Raw genomic sequence first — 21,331 nt, 5'->3', positions numbered from 1 at the left:
TCGGTGCAGAGCTTTGTTTCCATCTGTGAAAGGCCCTCCCTGGGGAGGAGATTCCGTCCATCAATTGGGGTTGACACCAGCTCTGCTCGGAGAAGCCCGGGGCGATGGGACTTGAAGGTCACATGGCCAAGCGTCAGCAGGGAGACAGCTAGGATTCCAGGAGAGCCAAGCACAGAATCCCCAAGAATGGGTTTCCTAACCCTGCCCTGGCCCACCCTGGTTGGGATTTACATCTGTACCCACGGAGTAAACAAGAAAACCTCATGAAAAAACCACAAGACTATTTAATGTAATTTATTTGAAATGCTTCCAAAAAAGTTTAAGGCCATTACACAGAAAAACATTCTTCTTCATCACAGCCTTCCATGCCTTCCTTTCCCCAGGCCAACCAGGAGCCGCCTCTTTTCCCAACACTCTGGCCAGCCCGGGCCCATGGTCTCCTCAAAGGAGGTTTCCTTTCTTGCTCTTCAAAACAGTCTCTTTCCTCCTGCCTGCTTTTATTAGTGGTAGGCTGTTACTCAACACATCCACCGCTCCCCTTGAGAAACGAACCACTTTTAAATAAACTTGTAATAGAAAAAAAAATTCACCTTAAAAACTATAAATACAGAAATAGGTTTTACAGGGAAAAACGGAGCACAATAGTTTCTTTTTAAAATAATAATGTACTTATACCTTGGGCTTTTTTATATTGATTATCTTGTCACACAAATTCCTTTAATGCACATGAGATATGTACAAGGTAAATTGACACATTATATTTATCCCCTTTCTTTTTTGTAAACTTGTAAGACACATAAGATAAAAAAAACCACCCATTTTTGGCAATAACTTAGCATTATTACTACGAGTGCTGGTGTTCAGCCTTAATATTTACACTCTAAGGGAGAATTTCAGTGTATTTAGCATGCTTACTTAAAGCTCACATCCCACCTTGCCCTGCCAATCGAGGATGACGATGACGACAAAGGGCAAGTGTCTCTGGCCCTCCATGAGTTGGTGGGCCATCTGTGTGAGGGACCTGATTCGAATTCACTTAGAATTAACTGAATCAGGATCTGGGAAACACGAAGACGATTCTGGTCACAGCACAGGGCCAGAGGCCACAACGGAGCAAGCCCTGAGGCAGAGATGAAGGATGGGGGGTGGGGTGGTTTCCCAGATGGAAAATGGATTCATGATTTCAACTCCAACATACCCAACTCAAACCCTAAAGGTCAAGGAAGAGTAAATTGCCTCCCAAGCCTTTCTCCCCTGTCTTGTACTTGTAAACAGAGCCATCACCACCATCCTGAAGGGTTTTTTTTTTCCTTTTTAAATCAGCTTTTCATTGCCACGTCTTGGTGTGTCCATCTAGGGCTACAAAAGGACCAAGGACGAGGTCCACTCGATGCTCACTACATTCACTCATTGGAAAATTCATTGCCCAGGATCCCCTGTGACATGGTCTGGTCATTTCTGACCCAAGACCACGGTATTGACCTGAGGTTAATCCAAGTCATTGACTCTTCCTTCCTGGTCCTGCCTTTGTTTCTCAGATGTTATCATGACCTTCCATAAGGGGACTATTTGAGACACCTGGGAAACTCTTTGCCTCCCTTGCCCTTTCCGTGTCAGGCATCTAGAGGAGCTCTCAGGAAACATCAGGATTCTGACATTGCTTTAGTCCCAGCAGGAAAAGTGAAAGTAACTCTTCGATGCAGACACTCCTGGAAAACAAGTGGAAATGATGTTGCACCAGGGTCCAGCCTGCAGGCTGGTGGCTACAACAACCCAGGCAAGAGGACAAAGACAGGGCCTCGGACACTGTCAGGAAGGCCTTCCAAAGTGCTCCTCCAAAACTGGTCCATCTGTGGAATGCAAATACTGTACAGGTAAGCAGACCTGGGAAGGACGGAGAGGCTCCTGTCAAACGTTGCTTTCTATCTGTTTGCTGTTCCCACCACAAGAGTCTGTCTGTTCCATTCGCTCACAGTCGAGGCTGACCTCACTCGTGTCCATGCTACAGTCTGACTCGCTGCCTGACTGGTCCATTTGCTCCAGCTTGGTCTCTCCACTGAGAGGGGCAGTCAGTGGAGAAGGCTCCTGGGGGCCCAGCATCCCAGACTGGCCTTCAGCACACACAGCTGTCTCTTTGGCTTGACGGATGCAGTTGAGCCACTGCTGCTTGTTGAAGGTGTCGCTGGCCTGCAGGGAGTGAGACTGGCTTTGGGAGCCACTCCTGAAGCTGACTCGGAAGAAGTTTTTAACTGAAAGGGAAAAACAAAACGTGTCAGCATCCAGATGGTTCTCTGGTGAGTGAAGAAAAAAGCAAATCCCCATTTCTAAGCCCAAACATTGGCTGAGAGGCAGAAGGAGGGGGAAAAAGAAATACTGGATTTTTCTCTATTAACCTAGGCAAGTCATATGACTTCTCACTTTACCCGTCTGCAAAATGAAGTCACTGTCAGAGATTTAAATTTTGACCTTGAACCACAGAATGATGGAGCTAGAAGGGACCTAGTCATTTCAGAAACTGAGGCCCAGGGAAGTGACATGATGTGCCAAAGCTCACGGATGGTGCAAGGTCTGGGACTAGAACTCAGGATTCCAACGATCCCTCCCCTACCCTGCGATACCTCTCTCTCACACAAGGTAATGAAGAACAAACACCAATGACTGAACCCTTGAAGGATGAGAAGGATGCTTCTGATGAGCAATATTTCCTATGGATTGAAACTGGGGTGGGAAATTCAAACCCTCATCCCTTAAAACTTCCTTTAATTCCTGGGGTCATCTTACATGCAGAGGTTGAACTGCTCTATAAAAGTATGCCATCCCAGGAGCTCAAAGTGGTTTCATTAGTATACTTTGTTTTCTGGCACTTTTTGGACCAAACTTTGGGCTTTCACTGGCATTGGGAGCTCCCAGTGAGGAAATTCCCTCTACCAATGCTAACTTCACAAGGATGCCAGTGGACTGTCCACCTGTCATCTCCTCTTCTTGCCATCTGATAAATCCAAGTTCTTTCTTTTCCTATGATATAATTCCTCAATTAAGTCTTTTGTTCTTAGGATTCTCTAGAGTTCCTTAGTGATTATATGTTGTAGTATGCTCGCACCCTCCATGTGTTTCTTCTGTCTGATTACTGACTATTGTTGAGGGCGAGGCCTTCCTGCAAAGTGCCAGGGAGAAACGGAGTCACCTTGCACTAAGGGTGGTGAGTGCCCATCAAATCTTCAGGAGGAACTAAGCTGGGAGGACTAGGTAACAACCTGGATGGCAGAATCGGGATCCCAAAAGATCTCGACAGACTAAGGCACTGGGCTGAATCCAAGAAGAAGAAATTCAGTGTGGAGAAGTATAAAGTGTTCCTTTTGGGCTCAAAAACAAAACAAAACAAAACAAAACAATTTCACAATACAGAATAAGAAGAGACATGGTTAGACAAGAATCTTTCTGAAAATTAGCTGGGGCTTGCTAGGGATATGTCCGAAAGGCATCGAGAGGGTCAATAAAAGCTAAAAGGCATCTTGGGCAACATTAAGAGAGGGACATCTTTTGGGAATAAGCTGAGAGTCTCTGCACTCTGTACTCTGCCCTAGTCAGAAGATCATGGCTGGAATGCTGGTCTCCATTCTGGATGCCACAGTTTAATGAGAACATTGAGAAGCTAGAGAGTGTTCAGGAAACCAAGAGGGTGAACGAGGAGCCTGGAGTGCTTGAAGAACCTGGGAATGTTTAACATGGAGGGGAGAAGACTCAGGGGAGCCATGATGACAGCTGCTGCCTTTAAGTATTTGAAGACCAATCCAATGGAAGATGGGTTGGGCTTATTCTGTTGAGCCCCAGGGGAGCCAGAGGTGAAAGCTGCAAAGAAGTAAATTTAGGCTTGATATCAGAAAAACTTCCCAACAATGAAAGAGAGTGACCCCAAGAAGTGGTAAGTCCCCCCATAGAGCTGGATAATCATCTGTCAGGCAGGTGTGTTATAGAGGGGGATTCCTTTTAGGAAGGATGGAATTAATCAACCAATAAACATTTAATAAGCCCTTACTATGTGCTAAGTGCTAGGGATACAAAGAAAAGCAAAAAACCAGTCCCTGCCCCCAAGTCTAATTAATGGGAGTCTAATGAGGTGTCTCCCAGCTCTCAAATTCTCTGACTCTGAGGGGATCTGACGGGAAGTTGTGGAAAACGATCTATTTCTGTGTCCCCACAGGTCACTGAGATAGTCAATGACAGCAAATAGTTGGTCATACCTCTTTGCAAAGCAAGCCAGAGTTAATATGACAGAATCTAGGGGCTGGAAGTGGCTTAGCTGATAAAGCGATGGACTTGGAATCAGGAAGAGCTGAGTTCAATTCTTTCTTCACACACTTCACTACCTGAACCTTAAAACACTATGTCAATGCTAGCTACTATTAGAACCACTAACAAAAGACCCCAAAACCCCAACTCAGGCATTCATACTTCTCTCGTTGTTGGTGAAGGCACCGCGGATGGAGCCTCCGAGCCGCACCTCTCCATCCTGTAGGTCATCCAGCAGAAGGTCCTTCACAGGGATTGGCTGCCGGTAGAGCTGGTAGCACAGCTGCTCATTGTGGGTGACAGGCCGCGTGATGACAAGCACTTCTTGAAACAGGAAGACGTGTAGCTTCTAAGGAGCAGAAACAGAACAAAAACTCTCATTTACCCCATGAAATAAAATAAAACCAAGAGGCAAATATTCTCTTAGGAACAACAAAGATCAATAATCCATCCTAAGTCCTCTCCTGTGCTTGGCAGCCATTGATGCTTAAATTTCAGCCTCTACAACAGGCTAATAGGCCCTCCTCCGAAACCAGGGACTCCGCGCCCTTTCTGGTAGTCTAGAGAAGTCTGAGGATCCTTTCTCAGAGTAGTGATTTTACTTTACTTTTAATTTTTTTTGAGAGTAGTGATTTTAAATGTATAAAATAAACTACGTAGGATTCCAGAGAAAACCAGTTACACCGAAATACATTATTAAAAAATGAAGACAAAAGCAGGCTTGTGGCCTCAGGGTAAGACCTCTGGTTTGCCTCTTCTCACTCCCTTTTCCTCTCCTGAGGGCATCATTTCTGGCCACCCCAGTCTTCTGGTTTGTCTTTCTCCCACTTTGCATTATTTTTCACAGGACTTTCCAGATTTCTCTGTCTCTTCCTAATGGTCCATCTTAATTCTTGTCACTCATTTTGAAATTGGATGGGCATCTTTTGTTTTTGCATCTCCTATATTTCCCAATGCATCCATCTCCATAGAGGATCTCAAAGACCATCTGGCTTAACCTCCTCCTAGGGAGCCATCCTATGTAAGGAGGAGGCAACTGCAAAAAAAAAATCCCAAAATGAAACCCTCCCAAACCCATTCACACTTAGTTACTGATTATTCTCAAATTGTTTTCCTCTTCAAAGCAACAAGAAGGACATCTAACCCAAGGCCAGCTCGACCACTAGGAAAGAGCAGTAGAGTGGGTGGCACAGCTCCCTCACCGCCCTTCCAGTTGGAGGGGCACCTTGAAGACACCCCAGAAAAGCCTTTCTGCTGCCGGGAGGCGTCTCTAACTCCTGCCGTAATAACTCCTTACCACATACCTATTAGATTGTAAGCTCTTTGAGGGTAGGGACTGTCTTTTGCCCCTTTTTAAATTCCGAGTGCTTGGCTCGGTGCCTGGCACATAGCAGGTGCTTGATAAATGTTTGATTGACTTGTGAGGTAGGGAGTACAAATATTATCCCCCTCCCATTTTGCAGATGAGAAAATTGAGTCTTTGAGATGTTGTCTGCCTATCACATAGCCTGAGCCTGAGCCTGATATGGCCTAGATGTTCTGACTCTAAGTCCTAGGGGAGGGAGGATGGGGGTACGCTGCTGACTTACCAGCTTGGGGCTCCTAAATTCCCAACATTTCCCCACATTCTTCCGGCTCTCCCTGTACATGACTACTTCCCAGGTCCCACACATAAAACATGGGGTGGCCCTTGTTCCTGCACCTACACATGTCCATCTGCCTCAGCCTACAGCCCATACTTGGTACATTTCAGAGAGGACCAAGGACTGATTCCTGAAGGCCTGGCCCTCGACATCAACGTGAAATGAAGTTTATTGAGGGGAGGCTGGGATGTCCACCTTCTCATCCCTTCTTACTCCCAAGGCAGGTCCCAAGGTTATCTTTTAGAAACAAGCCCCTCCCATGTTTGGAAATCCCTGGGGATAGAGGGAAATGTTCAGAAATTCTCCTTTTGGGGTTTGTCTGCATCAGCTCCCAGGGCTCTCTGTTGCCTCTAGAAAAAAGTACACACTACTCTAATTGGCATTTTGCCCCACTTCCCATGCCAGGCTGACTACTCACATATACACCCTACATTGCAGGCAATGACTCGACGATTAATACAACACAACTGTTTATCTCTAACCTATGTACCTTTGCACAGACTGTGCCCCCTGCCTGGGATGCTCTCCCTTGACTTCTTAGATGCCAGCTCCCTTCAAGGCTTAGCTCTCCTCTCCTCCCAGAAGAGGCCTCTGAGGATTCTGCCCACAGAAGGCACTCCCTGTACCTCACATGGACTTTGTATATATTACGTACACAGTTACCTCCTCTGTTAGAATATAAGCTCCATGAGGGGGGCAGAGGCCGTTTCTATTTTTTTTCTGTATGCCGAGAGCCTAGCACCATGCCTGTCACGTAGTAGGCGATTAAAAATGTCCTCAATTGAACCAAATTCCTCTTCCAATACTCTTTTGTCAAATTTGGTCATTATTTTTAAGTTAACAAAATCAACTTTTCCCAGAGACTCCACTCAAACCCACCTATGTACTCTGTCATTATCTTAGAAAACATTAACTGAACACACAGTAGGACCAGTGACTAAAAATGGCCCTCTACTCTGCTCTGTATCCTTTAATTAGCCTTTGGTGGGAGCTTGGAGAGATGGGCTGAGCTTAGAAAGGGGCCCTCCTGGGGCAGCCTCCAAGTCCTAAGGAATGATCCATCCTAGGAGTCAGCCTGCTTGGGCCTAAGGCACAATCCGACTTCCCCTTTCTCCCCCCTTTGCCTCTGAGAAGAGCCTTTGTTGGCAGCAATGGCTTGGGGTATATTAAAAACAAACCAACCAACCTAGCTCCCTGTCCCCTGACCCTTTGATCTCAGAAATCTATTTCCTTGCAGTGTAAAATGATTTTTAATCATCTTGCTTTTTAATAAAAATAGTAGAAAGCAAACTGCTATGCTTTTTAATCCCTTAGGGGCCTCCAACCTTTAACCTCACTGCTTACCCTTGGCTACTCTGTGGAAAAAGAAAACAACCAGTCCTTGAGCTGGTCAGACCCGTTCCAGGAGCAGCCATGAGGGCTGTCCACTTGTAAGGACTAGCTTCATATCCATATCTACTGCAAACAGTTTCCCTGACACCAGCTGAGGGCTGTCCTGGGAGCCTGGAGGCCAGGCTCTGAATTCTGAATACCGTTTCAGACACTGACCACCTCTGTGACCACAGGCAAATCACTCAATCCACCAGAGCCTCAGTTATCTCATCCAAAAGATGGGGCCCATGACCTGCCTGTTAGGGTGGTCCTGAGACAGGTGCTCTGCAACCTGGAAACACTGTTATCATGGCAGAAAATGCCAGAGAGATAAGATCCTCCACAGCAAAGCGGATCACCTGATCAAAGCTGCCCCCAGGGCCTGGAAGGGCCCTGTCTGTCTGCTCCTGCAGGACTTCATGCCATCCCCATAACTTCCAGGCCCCAAGCACCGCTCCCTGGCCACCACAGTCTTTCCAATGAGAAATACGGGCCCTAAGAGCAGCCAGCATTGATACTACCCGTGAAGCTTTGCAAAGAGATGATCTCTTTGGAGTCTCTCGATGGCCCTGGGAGGGAGGGGCTATTAAGATCACCACTTTACAGATTGGGAAACACTTCCCACAGGGTCACACAGGGAGGGACAGGGACAGGAAGCATCTTTGCCATTTGTAATTATAGCCCCAGTGTTTGGCACGCAGTAAGCACTTAATAAATCCTTGCCGAATGGCTAATCTGGAAATGTGTTCGGCATGACTTCACATGTATATTCAATATCTTGCCTTCTCAAAAGCCAAGGGAGGGGCAGGAAGGAGAGAATTTGGAACTTGAAATTTTAAAAATGAATGTTAAAGTTTTTTTTTATGTGTAACTGGGAAATATTTACTAAAATATCTATTTTTAAATGCTTCTTGACTGAGGGGCAACATCCAGGGAACCCAACAGGTGCCAGCAAGGTGAAAACCACCAGCCGGTGTTCGGATACTCACCACACCCCTGGCGTTCTTCAGTTCACCATGGCAGCACAGTACCCTGGAGCTGTCGATCAAAGAGTCCTTGTGGCCCTCTTCCAGATAGATCAGGCGCTCCTTGTAATAGCGGCATTCGGACTCTCCAGTCTTGGTGTTGATCTCAGCCACGATGCCCTGAATGATGTTTATCTGCGGGGAGGGGGAGATGATGAGATGCTGTAAACGTCAGCAGCTGGATTTCTTCACAATAGCATCTGCCTAGCATCAAATGAGATAACCCATGTGCTGTGTTTTGAGAACCTCACGGCCTCTGTACATGCTAGCCCTTGTTAATTAGTATTATGATTAGGTCTGGACTCACAAGTTTGAGCTCTACCTGGTAATAAAAACGAGTTTACGATTTGCAGTTCTAAGAGTTGCCGCACGAAGCCCCTAGAAGGGGGCAGCAGCCTGCCTTTCTGTGAGGACTCAAAGTTAATGACGCTTAAGAATTCTGCGTCCCCCAGAATCCCCACGGAAGAGGGGACCTCAGCTGCGAATCTGATAGGCGCCTTCACTCCAATCTCCACACAGTCTCTGAGCCTTTGCTTGAGGGCATCCAGGGAGGGGAAGCTCCCAGCACCTCCCTGGGCAGGCCCCCTCTACTTTGGGCCCAGCTCCTTTCATTAAGAGGGTGTTTTTCCTCTCATCGAGCCTAAAGGTATCTCTTGACAACTTCCACCCGGCGCTTTGGGCCAGAAGAACAAGTTAATCCCTCTTTAGTATGACAGCTCCCTGAATAATTGAAGACAGCTCCCATGCCTGGCCTGCCTCCTCACCCAAACCCCAAACTTTCTCCAGGTTAAGCATGCTCAGCTCAAGGAATGCTTAATTGAGATGAGAAAAGTTGAAGTGGCTTCCCAGGACAGTCTTTTAGGGATAAGACCCACATATTCACCACCTGTAAGGCCCCTGGGCCTTGCCACTGAACCCACATCTGCCCCTCTTATATACACATTGCTTCCCTCAACTAGAGCCTGAGCTCCTGGAGAATAAGGACTGCCTAGGGTATTGTACTTCGCTGCTAGGCTCGGATTAGCACGTGTTAAGTGCTTTTTCATTTTTTCATATTTTAACACTGAAAACATCAGAGTGAGGCAAAGCCAGAGTTCAAAATTCAAAGACCTCAAGGCAGATGATGGAAATAATTATGCATATGTCCACACACTCAGAGCACACACCCATGGACATCCCTGCAGCAGCGTGGCTCCAGAGCCACTACCCACTGCAGCCTGCTTGGCTAAAACAGTAGTGGGGGCAGCTCCGGGGGTATCATATGAGGTACCTGGTTCATCACATTAAACAGGTGAGAAAACACAAGGAGGCAAAGGAGGCCACAAATGCCTATATCAGAGAGACAGCAGCAGACAGGTCTGCCAGAAAGTACTTAATGGACGAGGACATCATTAATTTAAATTTGTTTAAAAGCTTAGGGTTCAATCATATTCTCAAGTCAATTGATAAGGAGGCATGAAGGCCACAGGGAAAGCTGTAACAGAGCCCACCCAGGGACCAGCTGAATTCTGGGGAAAAGAGCAAAGCTTGACTAGGGGACCTGGGACCCAGGATCCAGGCCCAGGCCCAGCTGGTGTGTGTTACAGCAAAAATGAAATCATGACCAGCTCTCACGAAGTGTGAACGTGGTCAGGACCGCTCTCTGGGGGAACGTCTGAGGGGCTGTTTTCAGGGGCAAGTGAAACCCTACCTTGATGACCACAGAAAGCAGACTAGGGAAAATCTCAGCCAGGCCCAGCTTCTGCCCTCCCGTCAAAGCCGGATAAAGGGAGGTTCTGTGGAGAGCTGAGGCCTGGCTCCTGTCCCATCACTAAAAACACCATCCTTGACCCATGATGGCTCCTGAAGGTTGTGGAGGCTTTGGTACAAGCCCAAACACAAATGAGAATCTTGGAAGTGTCCTAGGACCATGAGACAACGGCATTTAGTGTTTGGATTTCCTGGCACTGTTTTAAGGCCTGGCTCATGCCAACTCAAATATCCCTCGTTTTTGGTGTCAAATTAATTTCAGTGTGCTCATTCATTAAAGTGGAAACCTGTGCATAAAACAAGTTAGGAAGCTAGTCTTCTTTCTGAAATAGTTCACAGACTAGAAAAAAATTTACTAACCACTGCTATAATAATAATGATAATCTTACTAAAAATATAGTATTTTAATGTTTATGAAGCACTTGACATGATAATTTGATCCTGAGGTATCATTATCCTCACTTTACAATGGAGGAAATTGAGGTTAAGTGACTTGTTCCAGGTCCTACAGCTAGTAGGTGTCTAAAGCAAGATTTGAAGTCAGGTCTTGACTCCAACAGCAGAGTTCTAACCACTGGTCCACCTAGCCAGCTGCACACAATGGGGAACCTGAGGTACATGTCCCCTTGAAAGCATTTTAGGAAAAGAATTTCCAACCTCAGATCATGTCTCTTCTACCATGTCTTGTATGGTGGCCGTTTCCATTGCACGTCAAGGACATTATGGGGGCCACACCCAACTAGAAGTGGGTCATGCATATGGCGGACAAGCCTGGTAGCTCTTAGGGACTAGGAAGAAGAACAATGGCATGAAAGATGACCCAAAGACATCCCAAAGAACCCGCGTGATTACCAACCACCAGGACACAACTAAACGCTACCAAGACGAGCGCCTAGGCCATCCAGGACTACACTGAGAGACAAGACATTGCCTTGGAGCTCCCAATACTACATGCTGGAGATGTGCTCCTTCCCCAGCTGACCTTTATCTATAGATGTAGGCAAGGGGCTCAACAGAAAAGAGTTTGGGCCTTGGTGTTGGAGCAGATGGGTTGGAAGCCTTGGTTCTGCCTGTATGTACGATTTTGGGCAAATTATTTCTCTCTTTGGGCCTCAGTTTTCTCATCTGTAAAATGAGAAGGTTGGGCTAGATGAAAAGAAATGTGAAGTCCTTTCTAGAGATCTTGGGTCCTCTGACCTCTCTGGGCCTCAGTTCCTTATATATAAATTGAGGGGGTTGGAATGGATGAACTTGAAGATCCTTCTACTCTTAGGTCCCTGATCCTACAATTCAGAGTTGACTCTTTTTGAATGCTGCTAAAATAGCCAGAGTCAGTTTTATCCCTCATTTATTCTAGTAATAAAAATAGACCTGATTGATAAGCAGATGCTTCCCCAACTCACGCTTCCTTCCCCTCTATACTTTCTGACTGGGCAATGCACTGTACTGATATCTACTGGCTGAATATCTGTGGGTGTTCTGTAAGTTTTCTGAGGATTTGGAAAAAAGGTTCTTTTTTTAAAATTATGATCTTAACCAATCAACCTACATAAACATTTCAACATACAAAGAAGAAAAGAAACAAGGATTGTACGCAAAGCTGGGATCTTTGGACACCTGTGCTGTTTTTTTTTTTTCAAAGTGTGTACTGAATTTAAGGTGATAGTAACAAAACTGCTCCACTGCACGTCTGTTTCCCCTTCTGGACTTCCTTTCCTGTTTCCATGAGGCCCTTTGCTTTTTCTTTTTCTTCTTCTTTTTTTTCCTTTTTTTTTGCATCACAATTACAATCCACTCCCCTCCGGAGATCTTTTTGTCATAAGCCTGAGTCTGATATTCTCACTTGTCCAGCCAACTGCTCCAGGGTAAGCCCTAGGCCTTCTCTTTCTTCCCTCCCAACAGGTATGCACCCCTCTAACAGCATCTGTCCAGAGGCCTCTGAGAAATGTCCCTGATCCACTTCTCTCAAGGCCCAGAGCAAGTGAGATTCCAAGCTGGGTCCTGGGGGAAGAATGTCAAGGCCCCCAGCTGAGCTGCTCAATCCGATCGAGACCTCGGCTACCAGCAACAGAGATCGTAACGGCTCCAATCCTGGGGCATTTTCAGGTTTATGAAATGCTTTACCTTTCTTTTCTCATTTGATTTGAATCCTTACCACAACCCTGGGAGGTAGTTGTCATTATCATCCCTATTCTATTGAGGCAGGCAGAAGTAAAGTGACTTTCCCAGGGTCACCCAGCTAGTAAGCGGCAAGTGTAATGGTTTCCTAATTGACAGATGAGGAAACTGAGGCTCACTGGGGGTTAATGGTCAGCACCCAGGCCTCCCCCTCGCCAGACCAGCACTATCCCCACAGTCCCATTATGCCCAGTGATAAACGATCATGGTGCCTCTTCCTCCCTGATCCCTGTCCAAACTTACAGCCTCCTCCAGGTGTTGCTGGTCCGGGTTATCATTTGGAGTGTGCCTCAGTATTTCCCGGAGCAGCAGGGGGTACTTTACGAGCCGACTTCGGGGGATGTCAAGGAAGTTCCAGAGGTCCAGCTTCCGACTGAAGGGTGACTCCAAGCAGCGCTGAAGGAAGTCCTGTACTCGGTGGTCCTGCTTCTTGTGATCCAGCAACGCCTTGGCCGCGACCTGGTTACTACAGTAGCTGTCGTAGGAGCTGAGACACGGCAGCTAGGGGGGAGAAGAAGAAACAGGGTTGGAGGAGGCGGGAAGCATCGGCTGTCTGACCCACAGCAATGACTGACACCTGTAGACTCTGCAAAGTGCTCTCTGATTCATCATCTCACTGGAGAGGCACCACCCATTTGAAAGATGGGGAAACTGAGGCACATGTAAGTTACAGAGCTCCAAAGTATCAAAGGTGGGATTCCTGACTCTCAGGGTCAATGTCCTAACCATGAGGACACCCTGCTTCTCAGGCAATGGAAAGGAGTAGAGTTCACCATTTGTTGGGGGTGAGATTCTTGGTCAGGGCTAGATCGGTGTGCTTCAACTGAACAAGTCTGGGATTCTTTGATTATACACCATTTATTTATGACATACAGTAGGTGCTTAATAAATGCTTACTGTTTAATGACCTCTTTAAACATCATTTTATTAATAGCAATTTTAGCTTGTGAATCATGGTGTGCTATATGCAACATTCAATAATCATTTATTAAGCATCCATCAGGATAAGAGAGCTCTGTGCTGAGCACTACGGGAGATAAAAAAACTGAGCTAATGCCAGTCAGCTCCCAGCCCCCATGGTTTGTACTATTTCAATACAAGGCAAAAGGATGATCTAGAAAAAATGCAAATTCTTCATTTGTACATCCACTTTAAGACTTTAAGATATCAAAAGTATATCTGGTTGATTCAAGTCCTCTATTTCAATTGCGTTCTTACTAACAAACCTTTTTTCTTTCCTTTTTTAAAAAAATTACTTTTTTAACATTCATTTTTTAAAAAATTTGGAGTGCCAAACTCGCTGCCTCTTTTGCCCCTCCCCCACTCACTGAGAAGACAAGCAATATGAAGCCAATTCTACATGGAAAGTTAGAGCAAACCTATTTCTAAGGAGCCCACAAAGATCTGGGTATAATTTTGCTTTAAAATGAGGAGATGGCTACATTAACAGAGTCTCAGGATCCTGGAGTTGTGAGGGACTCAGATCTTTGGCCTTTCCTTCTACCCTGCAGCCGCGCCGCCCTCCTACAGGCATTTTGTTAAACAGAGCTCCTTGAGACCAGAGATTGCCTTCTTTTTCTGTTCTTATCCTCAGTGCTTGGCATTTAGTAAATGAATACTTTAATCAAAATTTAAAAACACTTAAGAAATGCTTTTTTCATTCATTCATGGCATAGAATATGCTGTCTCCTATTATTTATCTATTTATCTACGACATACAGGGGTGGGGGTTCAGTGAAGTGCCTGATGTTCAAGGATTCTTCCAGATCTGATACTCTATGAATAATTCCCTCTCCCCCATTAACTATTGCCTAATTATGTTTCCTGAACACATATTTCAACAACTACTCCTTCTTGCATGTCACTGAAGAGACTTGCCTCTTAAATGGTATTGATCTTTCGGCTTCTAATTGGGCTTTAGGATGAATCAGGTGCCTTTCCCAATTTTCTTCCATCCATAAACTTGGTTAAGCAATCGATGCCACCAATAACCTTCCCCTAAGTCACTGATGATGATGACGTGGAAAAGAAAAGGCTGAAGGAGAAAGGCCTGGGATCCTCTAGTGGGAGCCTACTGGGCTCTGTGGGATAATGAAGTACAAAAAATTTAAAGCAGAGCTGTCACCAGGGAAAATCTAGATTCAGGAACCATCCGGAAATGACTGCTAGTACGAAGGTGTGTGACTTATCAAAGGACTCTGCGCACATGAATGTCTCTCTCTCCCCATAAAATGCTAACTTCCCTTATACGTCTGAAACTACACTCTAAGTATGAGCCCTTCCTTCCAGGCCCAAAGACAGAGGCCGAGCAATCGTGGCTGGAGGCAGCTTTGGAGAATTTATGGATTCTATCACAGGACTGTAGGATTCTGGAGTTGGGAGGGGCCTTTGCAGGGAGATAGTCAAATACATCTTTGACAAAGTATCTCAGCTACAATACACGTGACAAGGGGGTGTCCAGGCTCCACCCTGAAGGCTGGACTGAGGGAGAACTCATTCCTTCTCTCCAGAGGCAGCCCAATCAGCTCTAGCTGGGAGGAGGCTCTTCTTGACATCAGGCCTGAACAGCCCCTGCTGTTCCCACCTACTACTCTTAGCTGAGCCCTCTGGGGCCAAAGAAATCTCCCTTAGTCCTCCTCCCAGGCAAAAACCTATCGAATACCTTCTCCTGGCTCAGCACCCCCAAAGCTTACCTGATCCTGGACGCTCTCATCTATCCCCGCCACATTTCCCCATCATTCTTTGAACAGCAACTACTAGTCACCATAACAGCAGCTGGTCTTTCAAGTGTCTGACCATGACAGTCAGAATCCATGACCCTATTCAATAATACTTCACAGTCTGAGAGTACCTTCTTAGGACAAAGCTATAAGATACAAGAGCATACACGGCTTCCTCAAAAAAAAAAAATTCTAGCTAAAATAAATACATTGATAAATTCCAGCTGTTGTCAAAGCAATCAATCAACAATTATTTGAATGCCCACTGTGTACCCAGGGGCACACAACAATTTCAACAGATGATCACATTTTCTGCAAGTAAAAATGTAGAAAATATTCAGTGTGGCCACTAGCATTTTACTTCCAGAATTTTGTTTTCATTCTCACATCTCCAGCCCTTGAGCACAGAGCCTGGCAAACAGTGAGTGTTTAATAAATGTCTGACCCGTGAATAAATACATCCATGTACAGAGACTGCCACTAAAACGGAAACCCAGCCAACTCTGTTAAAACAATTATTTGCTGAGGAAACAAGTGAAACTCTTGACATTTTGTGACAAGGGGCCTCCATGTGAAGAGGAGGTGCCCTCCCAGTGCTACCAAGGAGGTTGAAACTTTCTCAGGCACTGCTCCCCCAAAAGTCGGGAGAAAATTGGCGCTCGTTTAAAAAAAAAAAGAAAATCACGCAATTGCTGTTTGCTTACTTATAATTTAGATCAAGGTCAATTAAAATGGGCCTCGGGCCCTGTTCATTTAGTTCCCACTTCCTCTTTTATCAAAGACCTGGAAATGCCCAGTGTTTTCATTATACAGAAACCAATCAGCAGAAACTAGAGGATGTAAACTAACCAGGGACCCCCCTTCCCCATCACTGCTGACTGCCCAATTGTACCATTAATCTCCATTATCCCCACCAGGCTGCCATGGCAACCAAGTCTGTCTCTAATCCTGTTTTCACACTTGGCAGGTTTGCTTGTTTCCTGGGCCCACAGAATCCGAGAGGCTGAGCCGACTTCACCCCTTTGTGGGCCCCACTGAAATCTGTACATTGGGGGGGTATTTTCTAGGCCTCAGGAGGCTGCCCCCTCTTAGCCGCCAGCACAGGGTCAAGACTCACCCTGAATACACAAGGTGCTCCATTTGGGTTTGGTGGAATGAGTCAAATGGGGGCAAATATGCGTGTGCGTGTGTGTGTGTGTGTGTGTGTGTGTGTGTATGAAGGCTCACACACACTTATTACTAGCCAAAGAAATCCTGAGGGATTTTTCAAACTAGATCTACTCAGCCTTGGTCTTCGGGAAGGAGACTATGTTTATCACAGGGCTTTCCCCTTCCCCACTAGATCAAAGATTCTTAACCTTTTTTTGTGTCATGGATGATACATGAATGATGCTTTTAAATGCATGATAGAAAATGCACAGAATTACAAAGAAAGCCAATTGTAGTGATACATGACAATCGAACATTAACAAAGTAAGTTCGTGGACCCAGGCGGACATCCTGTTTGTACTGGTTGAATTCTGCTGCGAAAACCTCAGTGTGTGGATCCTGGGGACAGTCCCAAAGCTTTCATATAAAGGGAAGGGCCCTCAGAGGTTGCCAGAAGACGCAGCGTGGTACCACATCCCAAGACTAGGGCTCTGACCCCCTACTGTTGACATCTCCTGCCATGGGTGGGCTTGGGTGTAAGTCACCTAATTACCTAGAGCCTCAGTTTACTCATCTGTAAAATAAACTAACTGGACAAAACGATCTCTTGGGTCCCTTCCAACTCTCAATGTAGGATCACTTTCCAACAGAGAGGGGATGGACTCACATCCATTTTCTTGGATGTGGCCCAGAATGAGTTTTCGTAACTCTGCATATTTGTTACAAGGGCTTTTGCTTTTGTTTTTCCTTTTTGGGGGGTGGGCAGGGAGAGGAGATAGGAGGGAGAGAAAATAGTTATCTGTTAAAGTGAAATATGGATGTTGTGTAAATAAAAATAAATCACAGCCTGGAGAGAGGATGAGATGAAGTGGCAGATTTGGGAAAGGGAAGCCGCCTCTCCTTTTGACAGATGGTACCTTATCCCACCAACCTTGTGCAGAGAGACAGAACAATCCTATTTTTTGCGTCTGTGTTTCCTGTCTCTCCTCCAGGTATTAAAATTTCATTAGAAACTAAATTACCCGAGAACTTGTCCTAGAGAACTACTAAATTATCTTGGAACTTTTAAAAGGGTAGGGACAGATTCAAATTACTTGGAAAGTTGCTTCTTTAGGATACTGTTAACTTCAATGACACTCTCTCCATCACAGAGGACTTTGAAGCATCTATGTGGAAGGCCTGCAAGAACTCCCCTGAGTCCCCATCCTTAATGTCTTCAAAGTTAAGTAACTGAGCTATTAGAGGTCAAAAGGTCCAGCCAGCACTGGCCACCTCAGAGGGTCACTTGCTTGAGGGGGAAAAGAAAATGACTTTTTCTTTCTTTTGGGGGAGTGGAGGAGGGGCAGGAAATAAATCCATCTTTCAAGGGTTGAATGGGCTTTGAAAAGTGTCTTCATTCAGCATCTCCCCGAGCTATTTATTTTCTTCTGTTAAGAAGTCCAGGCCTCACACAGATGTGCCTCTCTGTTTACAGTTCTCAGCCACGTGAACACATCAGTACAACTTGGCAGCCAAGATGGACAAGGACCGTTTCTCATGAGGGTCTACTAATAGGCTTCTCTCGTGGGAGAGGTTTCTGTTTGATGTCTGGATGGGCCAGATAGCAGCCAAGTGGCACTTTGTGGAGCGAGCCTTCGCCTTCGACATGTCTGCAGTAAAAGTGCTGGGATTCAATAGCCCTTCCCCAGGACCTTGTCATTCGGTTTATACATGGGAAAGGGACTAAACCTGGGATTTTATTGCTTCAGGGAACTCCAGGTAAGAAACTCTCACCACTAATGCAGATTGGCACCTTATCTTCAATTTGGAGTATTAGAGAGTGGCCGGGATCACAGAGAGGTCAATCAACTTATTACTTGCCTGAGGTCACAAAGCCATTATGTGTCAAGACTGGGATTCAAACCCAGGCCTTCCCAGGTTCCAAATCAGGTCTTTATCCATGCTACCAGGCTGTCTATCTTTTATTTTACATCTATTTTGTATTTAATTATTCATATATGTGTTGGTTCTTCTCGATGAGAAGAAGCTTCCTGAGGGTCAGTTTTGTCTCCGCATCCCCAATGTGGAAGATGGTCTCATCACGCAATCAAATGATCTGTCAATGAGCATGCATTAAGTCTTTATTAGGTGTCACGTCCTGGGGAATTCAAAGACAAAAAAAAAAAAGGAACAGCCCCTGTCCTTCAGAAACTTACCTTCTAATGGGGGTCCCCAGTCTTTTTGGGGCAGTAAGCTTATGTGCCCTCAATAAGCAGATGCAAAATGTGTATGAGAGATGCCAGGTGGCTTGGGGATGAAGCTTGAGTTTGAGTGGACCAGGGAAGGCCTGGAAGAGGTGGCAAGTCCTGAAGGAAACCAGGGATTCCTAGAGGGGCAGCTGAGGAGGAGGGGGGTTCCTGGCCTGGGGGATGGGGACAAGGCACAGACAAGACAGAGAGCTAACAGGTGCTCTGTACTTTGAATGAAACTGAATTTCCTTAAAAGCTGAGCCACTGGGCCCTCAGAGCCAGAGTTATCAAGGCAACATCTGATTCAATTCAGCGTGTGTTGATGAAAGGGATCTTTTGGGATGTGAGAGGCCCTCATTGAGAAGAGGGATCAGCCTGGTGTGTTCCTATGTGTTCCCATACTTTCCGGTGTGGGTTTGGACCAGGTAGCTGTTGAGGCCCCTTCCAGCTCTCAACGTTGTAAGGTCATTATTATGTATGTGGCAGTGTGCTAGCTGGTGTCTAACCTGTCTCTGCCCCGAGTTTGACTCCTACTGCCTGGCTTTGAGGTACAGTGGAGTCCTTCGTGCAGCAGAAAGAGGGCTGGGCTTGGTCAAAAAATGAAATTTAAAAAAACCTAAAGTTTCTAATATGTATCTCTGTTTTTGATTTAGAACAAACTGCAAACCAACATCTGATCGTCAACAGAAACCAGACAGTCACCAGCACATTCGTGTTTCATCAAAAGCAGCTTCTCATCACTGATAATTCTGGGTCTGAGGGGTAGAAGAGAGAGAGGTGCACCAAGACATCCTGGGGAGTCCTGGGTCCTCCCCCGCTAAGTGGTCCATGAATCAAGAAAGTTTTATCAGGGCTCAGAACCTGCTCTTTCTTCCCTGGAGATCTGTCCTTTGTCCAGGAGGCTTCTTGGGAGGATATATATATATATATTTTTTAACATGGAAAGAAGTTCGAGCACAGAGGGCTGCTCACGTTAAACTAAAAGCCAAAAATATAAGATGAATTGAGTTTTCCTGAAATATTAAGGCCTGCTTCCTGAATTATTCATCTCGGAAAATTACCAGGCCTCCAGTTGGCCTGGAGACATTCCAGCCCTGATACTAAAATGATCTGCCTTGATGAGAGACCTTCAGAGTTTTCTAGAGGACTATGACAACCAACTCAGGGTAAGTTCCCAAAGCACAACAGAAAAGGCTCTCCACAAGATTCCAAACTCAATTCAAGCCAACCACCATTTATTAAGCACCTACTGTTGTGCAAGTCAGATAACAACAACCCCCCGATATGAAACAACCAACCCATCAACCCAGTAAGGGCAAGTAAGAAGTAAACCTTTAAACACAACGTGTCTCACATCCCCAACACCCCCTGCAGCATCTGCCACATGATAGCCTAACAAATGCTAATTGAGTTAGGGTCTAGACAGCAGAATTTAGGGTGGGGAATCTGCTCCCCTCCACAAAGCAGGGCAGGAAGGCACACTCTTGAGGGCTAGGCTAGACTTTTTCCTTGTGAAATACCCTTGCCCCAAAGCATCACCATCTCTGCAAACTATCCTGAGAATTAAAGAGATAAAAAACTTGGGAGAAGGGAATACACTGCTCCCCCTGGGAGGGTGTCTTCTCTCTTTCATAAATCAGTGGCTCTGGGATCTCTTCCACATGGGCAATGCCCTTCAACAGTGCAGATCATTATCCCTCCACGGCTGCCCACACATACCGTGGGGCTCTTGACTGTGTCAAAGGATCAAGGATTGAGAACCAGAAGAGGTCATCGAGTCCAGCCCCCTCATTTGACAGAGGATGCCAGAAGTCCCCTTCAGGGCTCTTGCCGTTATGTGGGTGCCCCAGAGCGGCTCTTGGCCCGTCACCTAACTGCCTCAACCCCTTTCCTGGCTTCACACCTCTTTGATGTTATCTTTTCCTGCTCCTTTCTGTGGGCGATTTGTCATTGGTCATAATAATCACGATGATAACTGATGGCTAGCATAACTCATTATCCTTACCACCACCCAGGGAGGCAGATGCTATTATTATCCCCATCCTACACATGAGGAAACTGAGGCTGAAAGCACTGAGGTGTCCAGCGTCACACAGCTGGTAAGCAGGACCCTGTGCACTGCATCACCTAGTCTGCTGGTGCCCACCATATAGCACCAACCGGGTGACCTGGAGCTGCTCAGTCTTCCTGGGATTTAGTTTCCTCCTCTGCAAAATGAAAGAACAGGACTAGATTCAAAGGCCTCTAAGGTTCTTTCAGGCTTGGATACAAGATTCTGTGAACACCCATGGCCCTCTAGGTGCCCTGCCAAGACCCAAGAGAGTGGGATATTCCACTCTCTTGCACTAAATATTCGGAGTTTTACAGTCTCTCTGTGGCTAATGGATGACTTGGGGATAAAGAGTCAGAAATAATTAGCTCGACCTCGGATGTGACAAGTAGCTGCATGTAGCCATTGGCCTTGGCCGTGTCTATATAACTACAGGGTAGGCTTGATGGTTCCCTTCATACCAAACCAGAGTTCTGTAGAGATTTCCACATGGGATTAAAAATAGCCCCCAAAATGGCAGTGACTAAGTAATGTGAATTACAGACTGGATTTTATCTTGCACGGACCACACACTCTCCAAGGAAATGAAACTGTACAAGCCCCAAAGGAGGGTGAAGCCACACAGGGCAGATATCAGAGGGCTCCTGTTTCTAATGAGGACCCCTACACAAGAAGCAGCATGTAGTGCATCCTTGAGGAAATGAATGAGTGGACAAATAGTGGTGAGCTAATGTCAGCTGGCATTTACAGACCACTTTGGGGTTTGCGGAGTACTTTACAAATATTTTCTCATTTTAAGGTTATAAGGGGATGGGCTGGTCGCAAGCGAGAGCAGCACCTAACTGATGTGTCCATGACACGGGGTAACCACTGGCAACCACAGAATGGGAGGACCCCTGGGGGAAGATCCCCTGCTTCTCCTCCCAGC

At 46.0% G+C, this 21,331-nt stretch overlaps 1 protein-coding gene across 2 annotated transcripts in view; it reads right to left on the bottom strand.

Moving 5' to 3' along the window:
- Positions 1-264: 264 nt before the first annotated feature.
- Positions 265-21,331, bottom strand: part of ARHGEF3 (Rho guanine nucleotide exchange factor 3) — a 180,983-nt gene continuing 159,916 nt past the window's right edge. For both annotated transcript variants that reach the window (XM_036739135.1, XM_036739134.1), the window contains 4 exons: positions 12,500-12,757; positions 8,294-8,464; positions 4,453-4,639; positions 265-2,249 (listed from right to left, as the gene is read on the bottom strand). In XM_036739135.1, coding sequence (XP_036595030.1) covers positions 1,909-2,249; positions 4,453-4,639; positions 8,294-8,464; positions 12,500-12,757 — 957 coding nt within the window. In that variant the 3' untranslated portion in view covers positions 265-1,908. The remainder of the gene's footprint in view (positions 2,250-4,452; positions 4,640-8,293; positions 8,465-12,499; positions 12,758-21,331) is intronic.

The sequence above is a fragment of the Trichosurus vulpecula genome, chromosome 9, assembly GCF_011100635.1.
Source record: "Trichosurus vulpecula isolate mTriVul1 chromosome 9, mTriVul1.pri, whole genome shotgun sequence".
NCBI lineage: Eukaryota > Metazoa > Chordata > Mammalia > Diprotodontia > Phalangeridae > Trichosurus > Trichosurus vulpecula.
The sequence above is the reverse complement of the archived record's forward strand: the minus strand, read 5'-3'. Positions and strand labels throughout refer to the sequence as shown.